The 19390-nt window shown below is 41.8% G+C and overlaps 1 protein-coding gene across 1 annotated transcript; it reads left to right on the top strand.

Annotated features, from left to right (window-relative positions):
* The first annotated feature begins 319 nt into the window (after positions 1-319).
* On the top strand, positions 320-18441 carry LOC134818596 (roquin-1-like). The gene is made up of 16 exons (XM_063828237.1): positions 320-545; positions 716-832; positions 1085-1271; positions 1929-2089; positions 2335-2457; positions 4832-5032; positions 5324-5456; positions 11952-12100; positions 13685-13878; positions 14067-14181; positions 14511-14745; positions 14868-15157; positions 15316-15747; positions 15977-16427; positions 16560-16759; positions 16905-18441. Exons 1-16 carry the CDS (start codon positions 378-380, stop codon positions 16965-16967), a joined length of 3219 nt encoding a protein of 1072 aa, XP_063684307.1. The 5' UTR covers positions 320-377; the 3' UTR covers positions 16968-18441.
* Positions 18442-19390: the final 949 nt, after the last annotated feature.

Genomic DNA, 19390 nt, shown 5'->3' with positions numbered 1-19390 from the left:
AAGATGTTAATATTATACCAATGCTTATAATTACTGCTGTGTTACGACCTACACATTCCTATCTATCTCGATTGCTGTATGCCAATCAAAGTTTTCTTTTCTTGAACACACTACACACACCACCTGATTTCAAGATTTTAAATTTGTTCCTGCCAATATTTCATGGTTTTCAGATATCATTATATAATATAAATTTTCTGACTGTTAACTGAAATTTAAAATTGCCGAAGTAAAAAGCTAAAAAACTGAATCAATAAAGATATTTCTCCTGTTATGTTTTTAAATAATAATTACTATTAATGTATTTTCATCATATAAATTATACTATTTACTAACATGATTATACTCTATTAGCTGAAGAGATGCACATGTTATAAATGTCCATCCCCACCCCTGATTTCTTGCTTTGCCCTATCTGTCGAACGCGATTCAATGGTACAACCAAAAAGCCAATATCGCTACTTTGCGGACACACTTGCTGTAGCTCATGTCTACAGCTAATGCACCGAAAGCAGTGCCCCCTTGATGCCACGCCGTTTCAACAGGTGACCACACATTGCACAGTAATATGTACAGCAACACTGTTAGCAGAGAACCTAACCTGGATTTCAGAATGTTTTAATCTTAAAAACTAAATTTAAAGAAGAAACCACACGTTTTACTGTACTTACTAATTATTAATTATTTTTAATTATTGATTTTTAATTATTTTCAGGAAGATATAGATTCTTTCCCAACAAACCAGGCGCTTCTTCTGCTTGTAACTGAAAACAAAACAGAAGAAAATACTACCAAAGCACTCCAAAATGGAGATGATAGTAAAAATGACGAGGTATGTCAACCCTGCTTTATTTTTAGCGATGATTATCATTTGACATACTATTGAATATTATATATTAAACATTAATATTATGACCTATTTGCCAGATTTATGAAACTTTATGAAGTCCCTTAAGCCAGGCTGTTATATGATAGTCAACTCACGAAACTCCAAATTTGTTGACATGAATTTGTTTAATAATATTGATGACTTCATAATTTTACATAAAAAATTGGTCTTATTTTAATGTTCGTTCAATTTCAGAAAGTCGTAGGAACGTGTATAGGCGAGCTAGCCCTCTATTTGAAGCCTTTGTCTTCTGGAAACCAGAAGACAGGTAACAGTATCACACTATCACGGCCCATGCAACGTAAGCTTGTCGCCCTGGTACACTGCCAGCTGGCGGAACCAGTAGGACGAGCACGAGCCCTTCGTGCTGCTCGCAGTCTTGGTATGTTTACTGAAATAGTAATAGATTATTGGTATTTTAAATTTTTAGCGGCCAGGTAGCGCAGTTGGTTAGAACGCCTGTCTTACAATCGTTAGGTTGCGAGTTCGAAACCCACTGACTGCCTGGTCGTGGGGTGAGCGTCGTCGACGTTCAGCTAAGGATCATGAGTGGTCTATGCAGCCCCCCGGTCTACTCAGCCGAATACTCGAGAAATCGGGTGTGAGGGTTAAATGAGGAGCTGCACATTGCAGCAAAGTCTCGGACGAAGAAAGTATGGTACACACTACCTTAACCGTCACTGGCCAAAAAGATCCTTCGGCTTCCTGTAATTGGCTGGTTGCACTTGTGTAACATTGTGGCTGTTGGAATACACCGAAGTAAAATAAGTGTCTAGATAAAAAAAAAAAAAATACTAAAACTTGGACACGTGACAGCTCTACTGGGATTTGATTGGTCGACGCTGCAAGCTCACTGGTTAATTGCGGTCACCTGCCAAAAACAGACTTACCCACCTTCCTTTAGATCATTGCCCATGTCTGTCGTCTATTTTCCTAGACATTCTGTTACCTTTTTTGTTGGCGTACTGATTTATAACTCCTGTTTCTATTACGTGTCACTCTCCATTTGCATTGTGTATACTGACCCTTTACTCTGCAGGTGAGCGCACGTGTACGGAACTTATACTCCAGCACCAGAACCAACAACAGCTTAGCAGTATGCTGTGGGCGGCGGTGCGGACGCGCGGCTGCCAGTTCTTAGGGCCAGCCATGCAGGAAGCCGCCCTCAAATACATCCTGCTTTCTCTGGAACAGGGCGAGGTACGCATTAACATTATTATTGAGTAATACTTCAATTAAACAACTCATTTTTCTTGGATCTGTCTTGAGTCTAATTTCCATAATCTTTCCTTATCAAATTATTTGATCAATAAGAATTAAATCTGTTATAGATACAGCACTGTACTAATAGTATACTGTACTATAACTATGAGCGCTAATATGGGATACGGATTATATAACACATATTTTTACATTAGTGTTAACATATATTTATTTATTTACAGGCGTTGTCCAGGAAAGTGCTGGTTCTGTACGTGGTCCAGCAGCTGGAGCCGCACTTCCCTCAAGCCAGCAAGACCAGCATAGGACACGTGGTACAGCTACTATACCGTGCCAGTTGCTTCAAGGTAACCTCCATCCTCCTGTCATTATTGTTCTTTGCTCTTGTAACATGTATGACTAGTTAAACAAGAAACGTCAAATTGTATCTGAAACCCAGATTCATTTTCATTATCATAAGAGTTGTCCCAAGCGTTGAAGCCCGCCAGAAATTTGTTTGTAAAGATGGGGACTCCCCATCTTCGGATTCAAGGTTCCGGTTTCTCGCTTTCTAGGATTCAAGGTTCCGGTTTCTCGCTTTCTAGGATTCAAGGTTCCGGTTTCTCGCTTTCTAGGATTCAAGGTTCCGGTTTCTCGCTTTCTAGGATTCAAGGTTCCGGTTTCTCGCTTTCTAGGATTCAAGGTTCCGGTTTCTCGCTTTCTAGGATTCAAGGTTCCGGTTTCTCGCTTTCTAGGATTCAAGGTTCCGGTTTCTCGCTTTCTAGGATTCAAGGTTCCGGTTTCTCGCTTTCTAGGATTCAAGGTTCCGGTTTCTCGCTTTCTAGGATTCAAGGTTCCGGTTTCTCGCTTTCTAGGATTCAAGGTTCCGGTTTCTCGCTTTCTAGGATTCAAGGTTCCGGTTTCTCGCTTTCTAGGATTCAAGGTTCCGGTTTCTCGCTTTCTAGGATTCAAGGTTCCGGTTTCTCGCTTTCTAGGATTCAAGGTTCCGGTTTCTCGCTTTCTAGGATTCAATGTTCCGGTTTCTCGCTTTCTAGGATTCAATGTTCCGGTTTCTCGCATATGATTTTTTACCCTCGGAATTATGCTCAGCTCTTGAATTTTCATAGTTGTTATTTAGAACAGTTTGTTAAAAATTAAAGTACTTAATAATAATATTACTAGAAGTAATTAAAATAGCACACACCTAAATTCTAATAATAGTTTAGTACATTTTTAATGCAGATAGAATTATAACAACATACATTGCATTTATGATATATAATAACACAAAGAATATCTCGCAATGTCCGCCCAATATATGCTGCAATTAGCTGGTATTGAACAAACGCCCGACTTGTGTACCAGGTACCTACAAACCACATGTTTAATACAGTTGTTCTAATACAGTATACACCAGCTCTACGCTTTATAATACCCAATGTGTACAACATACTCCGCAATCCCAGCGCTGCTTTAATAGCTCTGTACTATAAACTTTCCGGCCGCCGCACACCAATGATATTTCTGGAGAATCAGTGATATTAGACCGATATAATGATATAAATATAGCTGCTATATTGCCGGAAATAACAGGTGTAACGTAGCCGTGGTGGGCTGGTGGGTGTGATTGTACCATCACACTTCTTAACAGCCGCTAATGGTTGTTTGGCTATGATGGAGGGAAGACTGGCGCCATCATAATATCATATCCAAGAATATACTTGTACAACATGGGGACACGTTCCGTTAATATTCAATCCTGGGATAACATGGTGCCTTTTTAAGGATATGCGCATAATTATATCCCTGATATTGTCTAATATATCCGCATGTGTCTGAAGGGAGATGTTACATTTTCGTCATCTGCAGACAGTTTTTGAAACATTTCGTAATGAGCGTCTAGCCCATTTCTTGTGGCACTCAAAGCTTCACCTTAACTGTAACTTTTAAAAGTTGTAACTGTCTGCAAGTTGCACTGAAGCTGCACATTCTAGACATGGTGGGCCCTGATAAAAAGTGTAGGTATGAATGAGACCGGGGCTGCCATTTCCCTTGGGTTCATCAGAAGCCGCCGGAATCACTATTATTCTACGGGATGGAAACTTCAGTCTATTATCACATTGCCGTGAAGCCATCTGTCTAATTGATTTAGAATAATCTGTTTCTTAGAACGGCTCCCCTGCCATATACTTCGAACCACGGCCTAGGACCTAGGTATACGGGGAAAATATCGAAGTACCACTTAGAAACAATTTAACAGTATGATCACAGTCACAGATTCAGAGAATTTTAAATTCATCGAATTACGGTCAATTACTGATTAGGTGCAGTGTGTGGTAACTACTTTGTCTCAAAAGTTTTCTTGTGAATGTTACACTGTATAACTATATTAATCATTATCACTGCACCTTGGATTACTTGAACTTGTGATTGATTCTTACTGGATCTCTACCTCCTTTTGCTGACCGTTCAGTGTAGATTTGAGGTACAATAGTGGCAACAAAGTATGGTAAAAAAGACCCGGCTGAAAAAGAATCAACTAAGAAAAGTACAAGAAGTATTTAAGCCAATTCCATTACAACTGGATTGGAGAATCATTAACTAAACATCCATTTTATAAGATAAGTTCCTACCCCGAAATCTTACTCTAGCACAATCAAACATGTGAAAATTCTTCGTATTTTCCTTCAAGCACTGTTTAATACGAAACAAGCTAAGAATCTAAAAACATCACACCACCAGGTTGCCAAGAGGAATGATGAAAGTTCCCTGATGCAACTAAAGGAGGAGTACAGGACATATGAAGCACTGCGACGGGAGCACGACGCGCAGATCGTTAACATGGCCCAGGAAGCGGGGATCAGGATCCCGCCCGATCAGTGGAGCCAGCTATTATACGGAGATACAGCCCACAAGTCGCATATGCAGAGTATCATTGATAGGGTAGGTCCTTTGGAGGGTTGTTTAAATGATTTTAACTAAGTAGTTATCCTTGTAAAATAACAAGCAGACTGCAGAGTTTTGTAATGTCGTATTTTCTGGAAGATTGCTGCTTTACGTTTCTGTGTCACACGTTTATCGCATGTTACGTTCGTCATCACATTCTTAAAATTTGCATTTTAAAAACGCTGATTGTTTAACAATAGCAGTTAATAATGTTTCCATTCTTATCATTAGTTATGATTTATGACGTATCTATATAATTCATCACAACTAAACATCGCAACATTTCAGTTGCAGACGCCAGCTTCGTTTACACAGAGTATACAGGAGCTGATGATAGCACTCTCCCGAACAGAGGACACGCACAACTTGTCAGGACTGTCTAACGATTTCAATACTCTAGCAGCGATCAACCCAGCTACAGGTTTGTTTCAACTCTTAAACACGCGATTATTATCTGGCGCCTAGCCACCTACTTTGTTACGTACTAACAAAGCTTCTTCTCCTGCTCTGTACGTCAGACAGTCACGAATTTATCTTTGTAGAGAGTTCCCTCGTTGATAATGTGAGAATGACAAACACTTATTCTTACATTCCGCTTTGCATTGTAAAGTCTGTTGTTGAGCACATTCCACCAGAGTATACATTAACACGGACATGTGCTCAGATTGATAACTCCGTGTCCGTGACTCTGTCCGTGACTCTGTCCGTGACTCTGTCCGTGACTCTGTCCGTGACTCTGTCCGTGACTCTGTCCGTGACTCTGTCCGTGACTCTGTCCGTGACTCTGTCCGTGACTCTGTCCGTGACTCTGTCCGTGACTCTGTCCGTGACTCTGTCCGTGACTCTGTCCGTGACTCTGTCCGTGACTCTGTCCGTGACTCTGTCCGTGACTCTGTCCGTGACTCTGTCCGTGACTCTGTCCGTGACTCTGTCCGTGACTCTGTCCGTGACTCTGTCCGTGACTCTGTCCGTGACTCTGTCCGTGACTCTGTCCGTGACTCTGTCCGTGACTCTGTCCGTGACTCTGTCCGTGACTCTGTCCGTGACTCTGTCCGTGACTCTGTCCGTGACTCTGTCCGTGACTCTGTCCGTGACTCTGTCCGTGACTCTGTCCGTGACTCTGTCCGTGACTCTGTCCGTGACTCTGTCCGTGACTCTGTCCGTGACTCTGTCCGTGACTCTGTCCGTGACTCTGTCCGTGACTCTGTCCGTGACTCTGTCCGTGACTCTGTCCGTGACTCTGTCCGTGACTCTGTCCGTGACTCTGTCCGTGACTCTGTCCGTGACTCTGTCCGTGACTCTGTCCGTGACTCTGTCCGTGACTCTGTCCGTGACTCTGTCCGTGACTCTGTCCGTGACTCTGTCCGTGACTCTGTCCGTGACTCTGTCCGTGACTCTGTCCGTGACTCTGTCCGTGACTCTGTCCGTGACTCTGTCCGTGACTCTGTCCGTGACTCTGTCCGTGACTCTGTCCGTGACTCTGTCCGTGACTCTGTCCGTGACTCTGTCCGTGACTCTGTCCGTGACTCTGTCCGTGACTCTGTCCGTGACTCTGTCCGTGACTCTGTCCGTGACTCTGTCCGTGACTCTGTCCGTGACTCTGTCCGTGACTCTGTCCGTGACTCTGTCCGTGACTCTGTCCGTGACTCTGTCCGTGACTCTGTCCGTGACTCTGTCCGTGACTCTGTCCGTGACTCTGTCCGTGACTCTGTCCGTGACTCTGTCCGTGACTCTGTCCGTGACTCTGTCCGTGACTCTGTCCGTGACTCTGTCCGTGACTCTGTCCGTGACTCTGTCCGTGACTCTGTCCGTGACTCTGTCCGTGACTCTGTCCGTGACTCTGTCCGTGACTCTGTCCGTGACTCTGTCCGTGACTCTGTCCGTGACTCTGTCCGTGACTCTGTCCGTGACTCTGTCCGTGACTCTGTCCGTGACTCTGTCCGTGACTCTGTCCGTGACTCTGTCCGTGACTCTGTCCGTGACTCTGTCCGTGACTCTGTCCGTGACTCTGTCCGTGACTCTGTCCGTGACTCTGTCCGTGACTCTGTCCGTGACTCTGTCCGTGACTCTGTCCGTGACTCTGTCCGTGACTCTGTCCGTGACTCTGTCCGTGACTCTGTCCGTGACTCTGTCCGTGACTCTGTCCGTGACTCTGTCCGTGACTCTGTCCGTGACTCTGTCCGTGACTCTGTCCGTGACTCTGTCCGTGACTCTGTCCGTGACTCTGTCCGTGACTCTGTCCGTGACTCTGTCCGTGACTCTGTCCGTGACTCTGTCCGTGACTCTGTCCGTGACTCTGTCCGTGACTCTGTCCGTGACTCTGTCCGTGACTCTGTCCGTGACTCTGTCCGTGACTCTGTCCGTGACTCTGTCCGTGACTCTGTCCGTGACTCTGTCCGTGACTCTGTCCGTGACTCTGTCCGTGACTCTGTCCGTGACTCTGTCCGTGACTCTGTCCGTGACTCTGTCCGTGACTCTGTCCGTGACTCTGTCCGTGACTCTGTCCGTGACTCTGTCCGTGACTCTGTCCGTGACTCTGTCCGTGACTCTGTCCGTGACTCTGTCCGTGACTCTGTCCGTGACTCTGTCCGTGACTCTGTCCGTGACTCTGTCCGTGACTCTGTCCGTGACTCTGTCCGTGACTCTGTCCGTGACTCTGTCCGTGACTCTGTCCGTGACTCTGTCCGTGACTCTGTCCGTGACTCTGTCCGTGACTCTGTCCGTGACTCTGTCCGTGACTCTGTCCGTGACTCTGTCCGTGACTCTGTCCGTGACTCTGTCCGTGACTCTGTCCGTGACTCTGTCCGTGACTCTGTCCGTGACTCTGTCCGTGACTCTGTCCGTGACTCTGTCCGTGACTCTGTCCGTGACTCTGTCCGTGACTCTGTCCGTGACTCTGTATTAATTGTAACATGTGATTGTGTGAATGATGTTCCCGCGCGAAATCGTGTGCATTGGATGAGTTCCCCCAACTCTATTATAAGTAACTTTCCCAATCTGTAAACAAACACTGTAAACATTGAATAGAATATTGTAAAACGGTAAATATTGCTGTAAACGTTCCGTATTTAAAAGACTCACATAATGCTACAGGAGTCGGGAATAAATCAGATTGCAAATATCTTGAAATATATGTTTGTAATTAATTGGTGGATTGATTAATTAACTACAGCTAACAGCATAAACATCCAGCTTCAGCTTTCTGTTACTAATGTTTAAATACGTTGTGTTTGCATGATTCCTGTCATCCTCAAGTTATAAGTTCCTTAGAACACGCCTTAAGAGATCATTTAATTGATAATTACCTAGACCTTATTAAATTCCCGTCCATTTAAGTGATCAGGAGTATCAACTTACTCCCTAAAATTAATGATATTTGATATAACTCCACTGAAATCTAATCACCACCCCGGAAATGGGTATTATTTTCTCACGGTCCTCCACAATTTTTACCGCCTTATCTCCCAAAGAAATGTGTTCTGTTTATTATAAAGTAAGAGCAGTGAAAGTGCAGATAAAGTTCAGATGACGCGACGTAGAGCTGATCACGTGGTTTCCACACCACTTGATGCGGAGCAGTGCCCGCAATGATTTCACAACAGTAAATGTTTCAAATAGCTTTCATACGTCACCTTTTATAAGAGTTAAATGTGAGCACACCCTCACAGCAAGGGAGGAGGGGGATTATTGTACTGGAGTGTGTGTGTGTTAACACTGATAAGAGAACCTGCTCCCCTTGTAATTGTAGTACATGTGTGTGTAAGATGCTGAATGCGGGCGTGTTGAACTGACACCGTCAGAGGTTTGAGAAGTTTCTAGAATTTCCCGGTTGATGATCTCATACGAGCAAGGTAGTTGGTACGTTAGCTACGTGTGGGTCACGTGACATCCCTCTTGTAGTGTACGTCTCCCTGGTACAACTCTGTACGCTGCAAATCATTTTTAGATTTTCTTGTAAAGCCTAATTTGTAGTCTAATATGCTGCGAATCTCAATCGTTTCAAATTTACACTTGGGCAAGAAGATAGGGTGAAGATAGTGTGATTTTATTCCTATACAGTTATGAACAAAAAATATTTATCTGTTCACATGGTCTTAAGATATTTTCATACTCAAAATATTAAAATTTCTATGCATAATTAATGAAAGTATTATGACGTATAAGTACTATAATCGTTTTGTTAAGGATTTATGTCAACACTGTTCAAATTCATGTACTGTTTCTCCTTCTTTCTTCCTTTCCGACGAATAGTTGGATCACGTTTATCTGATAAAACTACTGTAGGTTTCTATTGTCGGCCCATTGATTAACAATTATATCATGAAATTAAATAATGACCTTAAATATTATATATATATTCGATTAGGATTTACTCAGCACCGCCCATTTGCCTGTTTACAAAACACTATACCAGAATATGTCAACCAGTCATCACATGTAGTAAAAAACAGCCTTTCGGGCTGAAAATTCACGTACCAATCATGAAAATGACCGCAATTAAGATCTCAGCGTCAACAATGTGTGTATTTTTAACCGGGAATAAACTTGGAATGAACATGAACATTCGGAATCGAAATGTGATTTGGTAAACAAGGGCGCATCTAATTGTTATTTATTATCTTACTTTTTATTTATTATCTTACAGTATTTTTGGTGATTCAGTAGTCATGAACGCAGGACTTTAAGATCAATCTACAATTTATAAATTTGAATTTTGATTAGAAAAGGGACTATTAAGCTATATTTATCTGCACCGCTTTGTTGGCTAGTATCAACCCCATTTTTTGGACTTTGGTCGCTTATACGGCCTAAGCGGTATACAAATAAAGCGTTATTATTATTATTATTTACAATGTTATTTAAAATTAAATATAAGGTATAAACTGGGGATAGTAAAAATAACGCCCAAGTCCAACATTTTCCTGGGAATAAAAAATCAAGTTCAAAACATCACTGTAATTGCTGCCAGTATCTCTCATAAGCTAAATTAAGGAGATAAAACATATCTTATATTCAGGATATTGTAATTGTTGTGTTGTAAATTAAGGAGATAAAACATATCTAATATTCAGGATATTGTAATTGTTGTGTTGTAAATTAAGGAGATAAAACATATCTAATATTCAGGATATTGTAATTGTTGTGTTGTAAATTAAGGAGATAAAACATATGTAATATTCAGGATATTGTAATTGTTGTGTTGTAAATTAGGGAGATAAAACATATCTAATATTCGGGATATTGTAATTGTTGTGTTGTCTGGGAATGAATGGTCGTTATTGTTATCTTATCAGAACTCATGCTGGAAAGGAACATTTTTGGGTACTACGGAATTAAATTTGTAGTTTAGTTCCGAAACTTAGATTAAGTTCTCGAAGGGTTGACACCGGAGATTTCTTAGAAACGCACTGCAAGTTCCTTTTGCCTTGTTCCAGCCCTCGGGGGCAATTTGAAACATGGTCCATGTGTCTCATCAGTTAAAGTACCAACCACAACCACTTACCCCTGAGCTATTGCTGTATTGCATAATATGATAATTACCTACATACTTATTATAAGTGATAACCTTACATGTTGTACTAGTATAATGATAAATTGCTTTACAATTGCCAATATAATGAGACACCACCATGATCTGATCATGGCAGGAATATAGAGAAATATTGATAGAAATGTCGAAATATCACCACTAGTGGTGCTATTTCGACATTTCTATCAATATTTCTCCACTATAATAAAGTCCATTTCCCTGGGACAGGACGTAACTATGTAACATTTCCTTCATCCTCGCACAAGCGTGACTTATACAGGGTGTAAGCTTCACGGTTATTTAAAAACCAATTAATCGCATAGAAACCACAGCCCCCACCCGGTTAGTAACTCTAAAATGAATAAAAGATATTTTTTATAAAACGTAAATAGTATTATATACAATAAATGCAGCTCAATACCGTTGAATTCAGAGAAAAATATGCAGTTCGGAGAATACAAAGGCGAGTCTTAAGTAAATAAGAGCTCGTCAATCCTCTTTCGCAACAATGAAAAGTTCCCTAATATAGCTCTGATGAAATGATAAGGGTTAAAACTATCATAGCTGGAATATGTGAGTTAATTTTGTTGCCACTATCATAAAGTAACGAATATCACATACACAAAACACACTGCACATCATAGCTTAATCACAACTTACAGATACCAGCTACACAACAAGTAGTGATAAGCTGAACACACACAGACACACAGACACACACACAGACACACACACAGACACACACACACACACACACACACACACACACACACACACACACACACACACACACACACACACACACACACACACACACACACACACACACACACACACACACACACACACACACACACACACACACACACACACACACACACACACACACACACACACACACACACACACACACACACACACACACACACACACACACACACACACACACACACACATACACAGTGCTGCACTTGAAATTAGCGGGAAACAGCGTCCAACTCACAAGCACTTGGTGTGTAATATTGGGTTAAGCGTGTACGTGTGCATCCTAGCAGTTCGTTATATAAATTGGTGCCCACGTGACCTTTGTTTACAAGGTCACGTGCCGCGCGGCGTTGTGCAAACACCTGCAATAATGTCTGGTACACACGGGTGTGCCATGTCGCCAGACAATTCGGCGCTTTGTGACTCGGTATAACTGGTGATCGGGCACTGCTTAATATCCCGGTTATCCAAAACCTTACAAGAAGTTAAACTCAAAGTGAACTAGCAGCTGTTTTAGATTAAATAGCTTTTCAAGACTTATTACGTAGTAAATACTAATTAATAATTAATAAGAACCAAATGATTTAAATCTGTAAATTAGTAACCAAGCCCTATTTTCAGAGGACAGTTCAGTGACATGGTCGCAGCTGAAAGTAGCGCTGATAGCGCTGAGGAACGTTGTGAAAGGACTAGAGAGGTTCCTGCAAGCTAAAGCTAAAGTTAAGGGACTCACCGAGCACACTGCCGGATGTCTTCATGATAACTGCAATGTAAGTACAGGAGCTGTTTTCCTCCTTGTTCTCCCTTTGTTATGTCTGGTTTAGTTAGTTTTAATGTGGAAGCGTTGTATAAATACTAGTTACTATACTTAAAGAATGCACCTTACTGGGGGCTGTATTTAGCTGAGTTTAGAGGAATTCCTTGTGTATTTGTGTATATATAATGTAATACACGACTATTTCTCTTCCATAGGTTATTTCAATTCGATTAATTTGTGTGATCTGAGCACTTATTTATATTGTATCATATATATTATAAAGGAGTACACGTTCTCACCTAATCGTGAACTTGTTTTCTTTGTGCGTCAGAGGAAAAACAAGGCGCCGGCTGCTACACCTGTTTTTTTCCACTCTCCGTGCAGTACATGTTTAATTGCTAAATGTTCTTCGTCCGCCACGCGAAATTTAATATCATTGGAATTCTCTGTACACAAGATCCCTAACCGATGAACAAAACAAGAAAAGAATGATCGGAATTCTTCCCAAGAACTGCGGTATTCGGCGCTTGTATATATTTGTGTGCCCTGCTGCGGCTGCGGAGTAGTTTACAATGGCCGGTCACCTGGCATCACATTGGTTTTTAGCGCCAATACCTCACTAAATATATGTTCTAGCTAACTACCTGACCGCATCAAATGGAAGAACCCTGCGCAATTGTGACGTAGGCCCACATAGTTGTTAGTACACAAACAAAGTACTGGACAATAATAACCACGCAGACCACGCCTTTCTCGGGAAATTCCCAACAAAAAAACAAAGGCTAAATGTGTAGGATATACTATTATGGTAGGTAGGTAGGTAGGATGTGTAGGATGTACTATTATGGAAGGTAGGTAGGATGTGTAGGATGTGGATTGGAGCTGCACAGCTGCATCCTCCCCTGATGCATTATATATAGCAGTTGTCTAATTGATATCTGGCTTCATGCCAAGACCCACCGTGTGAGCCCGGCTCAGATCTCTCCTGCGATGATCTAAGCTGTTTTCCGCTGTATGTACGACGTACGTGTGCGTGTGTTACCTGTTATACACGCCGCCGCACCATTCATTTAATAAATTAACTGATTTATAACACCAGCCATCACTAAGATGTGACTTTGTTATTTGCACATACATTTTAATAATCCACAGTTACTGCGGCCAGCTATCTTTCTAACTTTCACAAAATATTAAATTAACGAATATTAAATAATAGAGCTGCTACGTACTCTTACCGCGTGTAACATCGCACTATCCGTATGTGGTCTTTTGACGGGTGATGTAGGTGCCTTGTATGCCAAAGAGCGGTATTTTAAAAGACCTTTGTATTACTGAAACGTACCTTACATATATCATGCATAATGATATATTTGCCTGTTCATTATACTCGATATGGGATTGGCTGAGTTCCAATGAAAGTCTTTTTATAGTTGGTTAACCGTCGCGTGAGGCCGTTATAACTTTACAATAGATATAGTAATACTCGTCTGAGTTATGTAACTGTCCAACAAATCTATGCTAAAATCAGTCGTAATACGCTATACGCTATGGTAAATACAGATTATTATTCACCAAATCATTAATCTCCCTTTTTCAGGCGCACGGAAAATACAAAACAACAATGTGTAGAGACTTGCTCCTACCGCAGTCGTGTCCCCGAGGTGCGTCCTGTACCTTCGCTCACACTCAAGATGAGATGGAGAGGTACAGAAGCCAGAAGAAGAACATGAAGAACATGTCGGAAGCAGAACACAGTGCTACCTGCTCCATGAACAGCTCTCCGAGTGTTAGGTTTGTTGAGAATGTACGGTACTATCACTTCCGGTCCGAACTGATTTCAATATATGCGACCTGTGCAATATATTTGGAGGAGCTGTTTTTGATGTCTTGTAAACTAGGCAGCCTTAACGTGGGTCTGATAAACCCGCAGTATTATTTTATAGCATATGTTCAGTTTACTAAACCTACTTTAAATTCAGTTCGATGCAAGCAAGTTTGCCGCCTGCAGGATCTCCAGTCGTGTCTCAGCAGCAACCTATGTCACAACAACTAAAAGCTAGTCCACACCATGTTCCTCAGCCCCACGTACCACAGGTAAAATTCTTTCCCGGAATCCTTCCGTCGAATATTAAGTCATTTGCTTGTCACGTCTGTTTTGAGGACTAAACGCGCGCATTAAAGCACATAATTTTGGCATTTTATTTACGGATGATGCGATTAAAGCACTCTGTTGCTAGCATTTGGGGGCGCGCGCGTCTTGAAGATTGCGCGCTGAGATGTTTATAGTCTGAGAATTTGCGGCAAGAAGCTTCTCATTGGCCACATGGGCAATTACGTCATCGACTAAGAATAGCCATCACGGTTTTCTAGTAACCTCCTGTCGCGTGCACTACAATGGTATGTCACATACTCTATTAATTCAGGGAATGTTGCCACCGCCTCCGCCAGCCTATCCACCTCAGAATATGCCGGGTTTGCCCCCTACTAACGGTCACCACCTGCCAACGTCTCGACCGTGGAACGGCAATGTCCTGACGCCGGATCCACGCCTGGCAACGCCCCGACTTCCTGGTTATCAACAAATGGCCGGTCCACACCGCCAACTGGATCACGAAACTCTACAGTTGCTGCAACTGAAGCAGCAGCTTCTTCAGCAGGGTAAAAGAGAGCTTACTCACTTGTCATTGATAAGATTTTGAAGTGTATGTGTCCTATTAGTGTATTGAAAACAAATGTGATAAAACATCCATTGTAACAACCCTAACAGTACACTTAATCAGGTGTCCAAACTCCGTTACCACCACCGCCAGCTGCTCCTCTCCCATCCTCTCTACATAACCTTACTACCGAGCAGCTCCTGAGTCATGCTACCAACCAGTTCTCCTCTGTACCCACCTCACGATCTAACGGACTGACTGGAGACTACAACTTTGGAACAGTTCCAAATGTCACTAACATTGACACACTGAGTCAGAGGTTGCACATGAGTCAACAGCATGCCCCTCCTCCTCCGCCGCCTGTTTCCTCTGCTTCTCGTCAAGAGGCTCAAATACCTCTGTGGGATCAACCGGTTCGTTAGATTAATTTAATTGCCAATTCACCAACTTCGATCTTTGTCAGCCACTAACGTTTGAAGATATCAGCTCTTAGGTTTTATAGCTAATAGGTAACTATCTCTTTAAAAACTGATGACCGTTATTATCGAAACGTTTAACTTATATTCTTCAGAAGATCAACGGACTGACGAATGCTGCCTCTGCTACACCAGTAAGTGGAGCACAAGGTACCCCCAACCTGTGGGGAGGACAATATGACCCCTTAGTTAGCCAACTGAACGGCTACGATGAAGCACTCCTCAGACAAGAGCTGCTGAAACAGTACAGTCAACTGTCCCTGGCAAGCACTCCTGGTCTTACATCCAACCTACTGAACCAGTTGCAAGCGCAGCAACACGCTCAGCAGCAACACGCTGCAGCGTCACCATCACCCGCTCTACCGTCCTTCCCTAACTACGATGCTACCAACATTCTAGCCTCGAGACTCAATCAACTCCGACTGTCTCAACAACTTGGGAATCCAGCAACCAGTACTGGTTACCAGACTAATCCCACTGAGTCCCTGTCTAATGGCCTCAACGGATACGATCGCCTAATTCCTCAGGTGAGAACTATAACTTGGTCTAGCCTCAATGATTGATACAATAGCTACTTATTTTATATTAAGTTTAATAGTTGAGTCATCCTCTTTGTCGATTTAATCTGACCGTCTTTGCTTGTTAAAGGTGGTCGATTCTATTGAATAGATAGCGGGATTTCACTCGGTTGTACTGGTTATTATTATAATGTAGTTGTTTACTTTACAGTACCCTTCGTTAAACGGATCTCTTCAGGCGTCTACTCCAACTGTACAGCAAATCAAGTACGAACTTGCCAAGGCAGAGAAATACGAGCAGCTCCTAAACAGCGGGCTTTCAAACAGTGCTCTGCTCTCACAGCTTCACTCTAGTGGACTTACCAATGGTCTCTCCAATGGGCAACTTAATGGACTATCCAATGGGCAACTCAATGGACTCTCCAATGGGCAACTCAATGGACTTTCCAATGGGCAACTCAATGGACTTTCCAATGGGCAAATTAATGGACTTTCCAACGGGCAAATTAATGGACTTTCCAATGGACTCTCCAACGGGCAACTAAATGGACTCTCAAATGGACTTTCCAATGGGCTGTCTAACGGGCAACTAAATGGACTCTCCAATGGACTTTCTAACGGCCTTCATGGTGGTTTAAATAACGGGCTCTCCAATGACTTTGCTAAGAGTGCTAGCCAGATAAACCCAAGTAAGTTGAAAGTTTAAACTATTGGAAAGAATCGCATTTGCTTCACAAAAACACAACATAGTGCTCAAAACTCCAAACCTTCTAACAAACTAAGTGCACTGAACAGGGAGTTTAACAAATAACACTTTGCAGGTGCTACACCAATGGACCAGTACTCTAACGCAGCCACGCCCAGTATTTGGCAAAACGATAGTAGTTGGCACAGCTTTCTGAGCAGCAGACCGACAAGTGTGGCTTTGGGCAGCCACAGCAGCCATGGCAGCCTCCAGATGAATAGTGGTGGTCACAACAGCCATGCCGGTGGAGATGACATGAACGCTAGCATTCAGCAGGTTTCTGAATTTTATTTCTCTTAATATTCATTCAGGAACTAGTCAGAAAATTATGAAATGACGGCGTCCGGCGACTTTTCTTGCTGCTCTCAAGTGTTTCTGTTAGTCTTAAACTTGTAATTTTCTACCTGTTTCTCGCTTTCAGTTGCTGCAACACTATACCGACCGGAACTTGGCATTCCAGTTCCAGCTTGACGATGTTGAGTGAAACTATAAACTGTGTGGAGACCGGGGTGCACACCCTGGTGCACTCCAACCCCACTACAAACATGCAGACCCGTCCAGTGTGATCCGAACACACTGAATCTTCCGTACTTCTGTGCCGTGCAACAGCACTAATACATTCTATCTGTTTGGTGTGAATTGCTCCCACGGGGAGCATATTTTGAATACCTGTTATTGTCTCTGCGAAATAATAATGTACTTTACTGATATAAGGATATAGTTATTCGCCATATAATAATACATTCATATATATTGATTAACAATATTCTTCTCAGATGAAAGGAGGAGAAGCTCATTTTCTTTATGTTGTAAAGAAACATAATTACCCATTTGTTCCTTCGTGTTTTAGTGTACTTAAGTTCGGTTTAATACTGCAAAATGTGGGTGCTCTGTCCAGTGCCGCTGCCATGGAAGGTGATCTTATTGTAGCACCTATATTGGGTGATGCAAGTGTTGCCTTGTTGGTGGTTGTGGTGCTTTTCAGGGTCCCACAGCCTTGTGTCGGGCTTGTCGCGTTAGTTTCAGTGACAAACTCGAGCTCACGGTTTTTTGTTCGAAAGTATACCGATATTGAGATTTAATAGTATTTTGTAGTTATAGTTTGCTGAAATCCTACCTTAGAGATTTGTTTGTTGCCAATAGTTTTTCGTCCAAAGTAAATTGTTTCGATGTGGTGCTGTGCACATGATATTTTAAACATATCTTTCTTAATAATGAATTCTTAGCTGAAATAATTGGCAACAAATTCTCTCTATAGATCATTGGTGAAATTCAACATATATCATGTCAGGTTTCTGAAAATTTGGTTTCTTGTTTGAAAGAAAAACTTGCTAGTTTGTGCCGTGTAATGGTGAATCAACGCTTACCATGATTCCGTGGCTATGAATTTTAAATCTTTAGTTATTTTAATAGGTTGGCGTACCTTACCTCTTCATATTTCTGTATGTTATGTGAAAAATCGTAAGGGCCAATTTTTTCTTGTCAAATTTTAATATATTACTGCGTAAAAAACGTTTAAAGTATACCTATTTATAAAGCGATCTCTTTGGCGTGAAGAGTGCCACGACATGTTAATGTAACGGAGGCACCACGTGCAGATTGCGCGCAGTACAATCTCTGGTATCGTGCGCTTCGCAGCGACCCAGTGTACAATTAGACGTGATCAGTTTAAAGATATTTAGAATGGTAATTGTGGGAGCAGTGCAACCGAGAAAATAATTTATGAAATCTCCGCAAGCGAGATGTGACCCCGCTTCAAAAACTCAGTTCCCAGTTGCACTGCTACCGCGTTAAGACTGTAATAGCAAATGCAATGTTGCTATTGTTGATAATTAGCAATAATTTGCTATGCTATATTATTCTCTACCTTGTGTATATGTTAAACCTGATTTGGAGTTTAGTGGACCCACGGATGGTTTATTTTTGCACTCTTTCCGAGTGTGTAACCGAAAAATTGTTTGGTGTATGCTAGTTAATTTTACTCGCGCCTCACACCGCGTGTCAATATTATGTGTTTGTTTTTTTCTTTTTTCTTATTTATGCAAAAGGACCAGTAGTCATAAATGATGATGTTTGCCGTTTATAAGATAGTTTATTATTACGCATACCCGATAGTAATATTTTACACTAGTTATATTTTGGTAGTGTGAGAAAGTGTGATCGTTTTTGTTGCCATAGTAACGCTCCTCTTTTGGGAATCCTGTCACGAAAGTCCCAAGCACAGATTGTTGCTTTGTATACTTTTGTGGAAAAGTTGTAGAATTTGATATTTTTGGGGTTCTTTTAAAAGAAAAGTGCAAAAGTTTTGATTTTGCCATTAGAATGCTCTGCTCTTGCAATTTCTTTACTTTATCCTGTGCCCTGTCCCTCGTGGCAGGGTACGGTAGATAACTAGATTATTAAGGTCTTTGAACATTTTTCATGGCACATTACATTTGTCAATTTCACAATACTTACTATCCAAAAGACCAGTTTCGTAACTGACGCAGAAATAGCAGAGCAGAGTAAATATTTTATATTATGGGGACTTTCTCCTTTTCGCCTTTCGAGCATTTTTTGTGCCGAATTATATTTTCTAACCTAACATAAGTTAGCCTAACAGAATAGAATGTATACAGAAGCTACCATGCGCTTAATTTTCATTTCCGCTTTCTCATCAGTTTATAGGAGACAAAATGATTATCTTACCGGTGAAAATTATAAAGTACGATCTTCAGACAAGGTGCCATCCATGATTATTTCAAGCTAGTTAAATCTCCGATGGATCATTCCATAATATTCGAGTTGACACCTTCTCAGGCAGAGTTTCGACTGACATAGATGGTTCCTTGTCCGTTTAATTCTATTGGTCGAATTTTGCTGTTGAATAATAATCCAGTACATCATACATATATAATATATATATAT

Source organism: Bolinopsis microptera, chromosome 7 (genome assembly GCF_026151205.1).
Source record: "Bolinopsis microptera isolate Bmic1 chromosome 7, MBARI_Bmic_1.0, whole genome shotgun sequence".
Lineage (NCBI taxonomy): Eukaryota > Metazoa > Ctenophora > Tentaculata > Lobata > Bolinopsidae > Bolinopsis > Bolinopsis microptera.
The sequence above is the reverse complement of the archived record's forward strand: the minus strand, read 5'-3'. Positions and strand labels throughout refer to the sequence as shown.

Coding starts and splice junctions, on each gene's coding strand:
- LOC134818596 (XM_063828237.1), top strand. CDS start 378: ATGTCCATCCCCACCCCTGATTTCTTGCTTTGCCCTATCTGTCGAACG. Junction 546..715: donor ATGCCACGCCGTTTCAACAG/GTGACCACACAT, acceptor AATTATTTTCAG/GAAGATATAGATTCTTTCCC. Junction 16,428..16,559: donor TGCTAGCCAGATAAACCCAA/GTAAGTTGAAAG, acceptor AACACTTTGCAG/GTGCTACACCAATGGACCAG.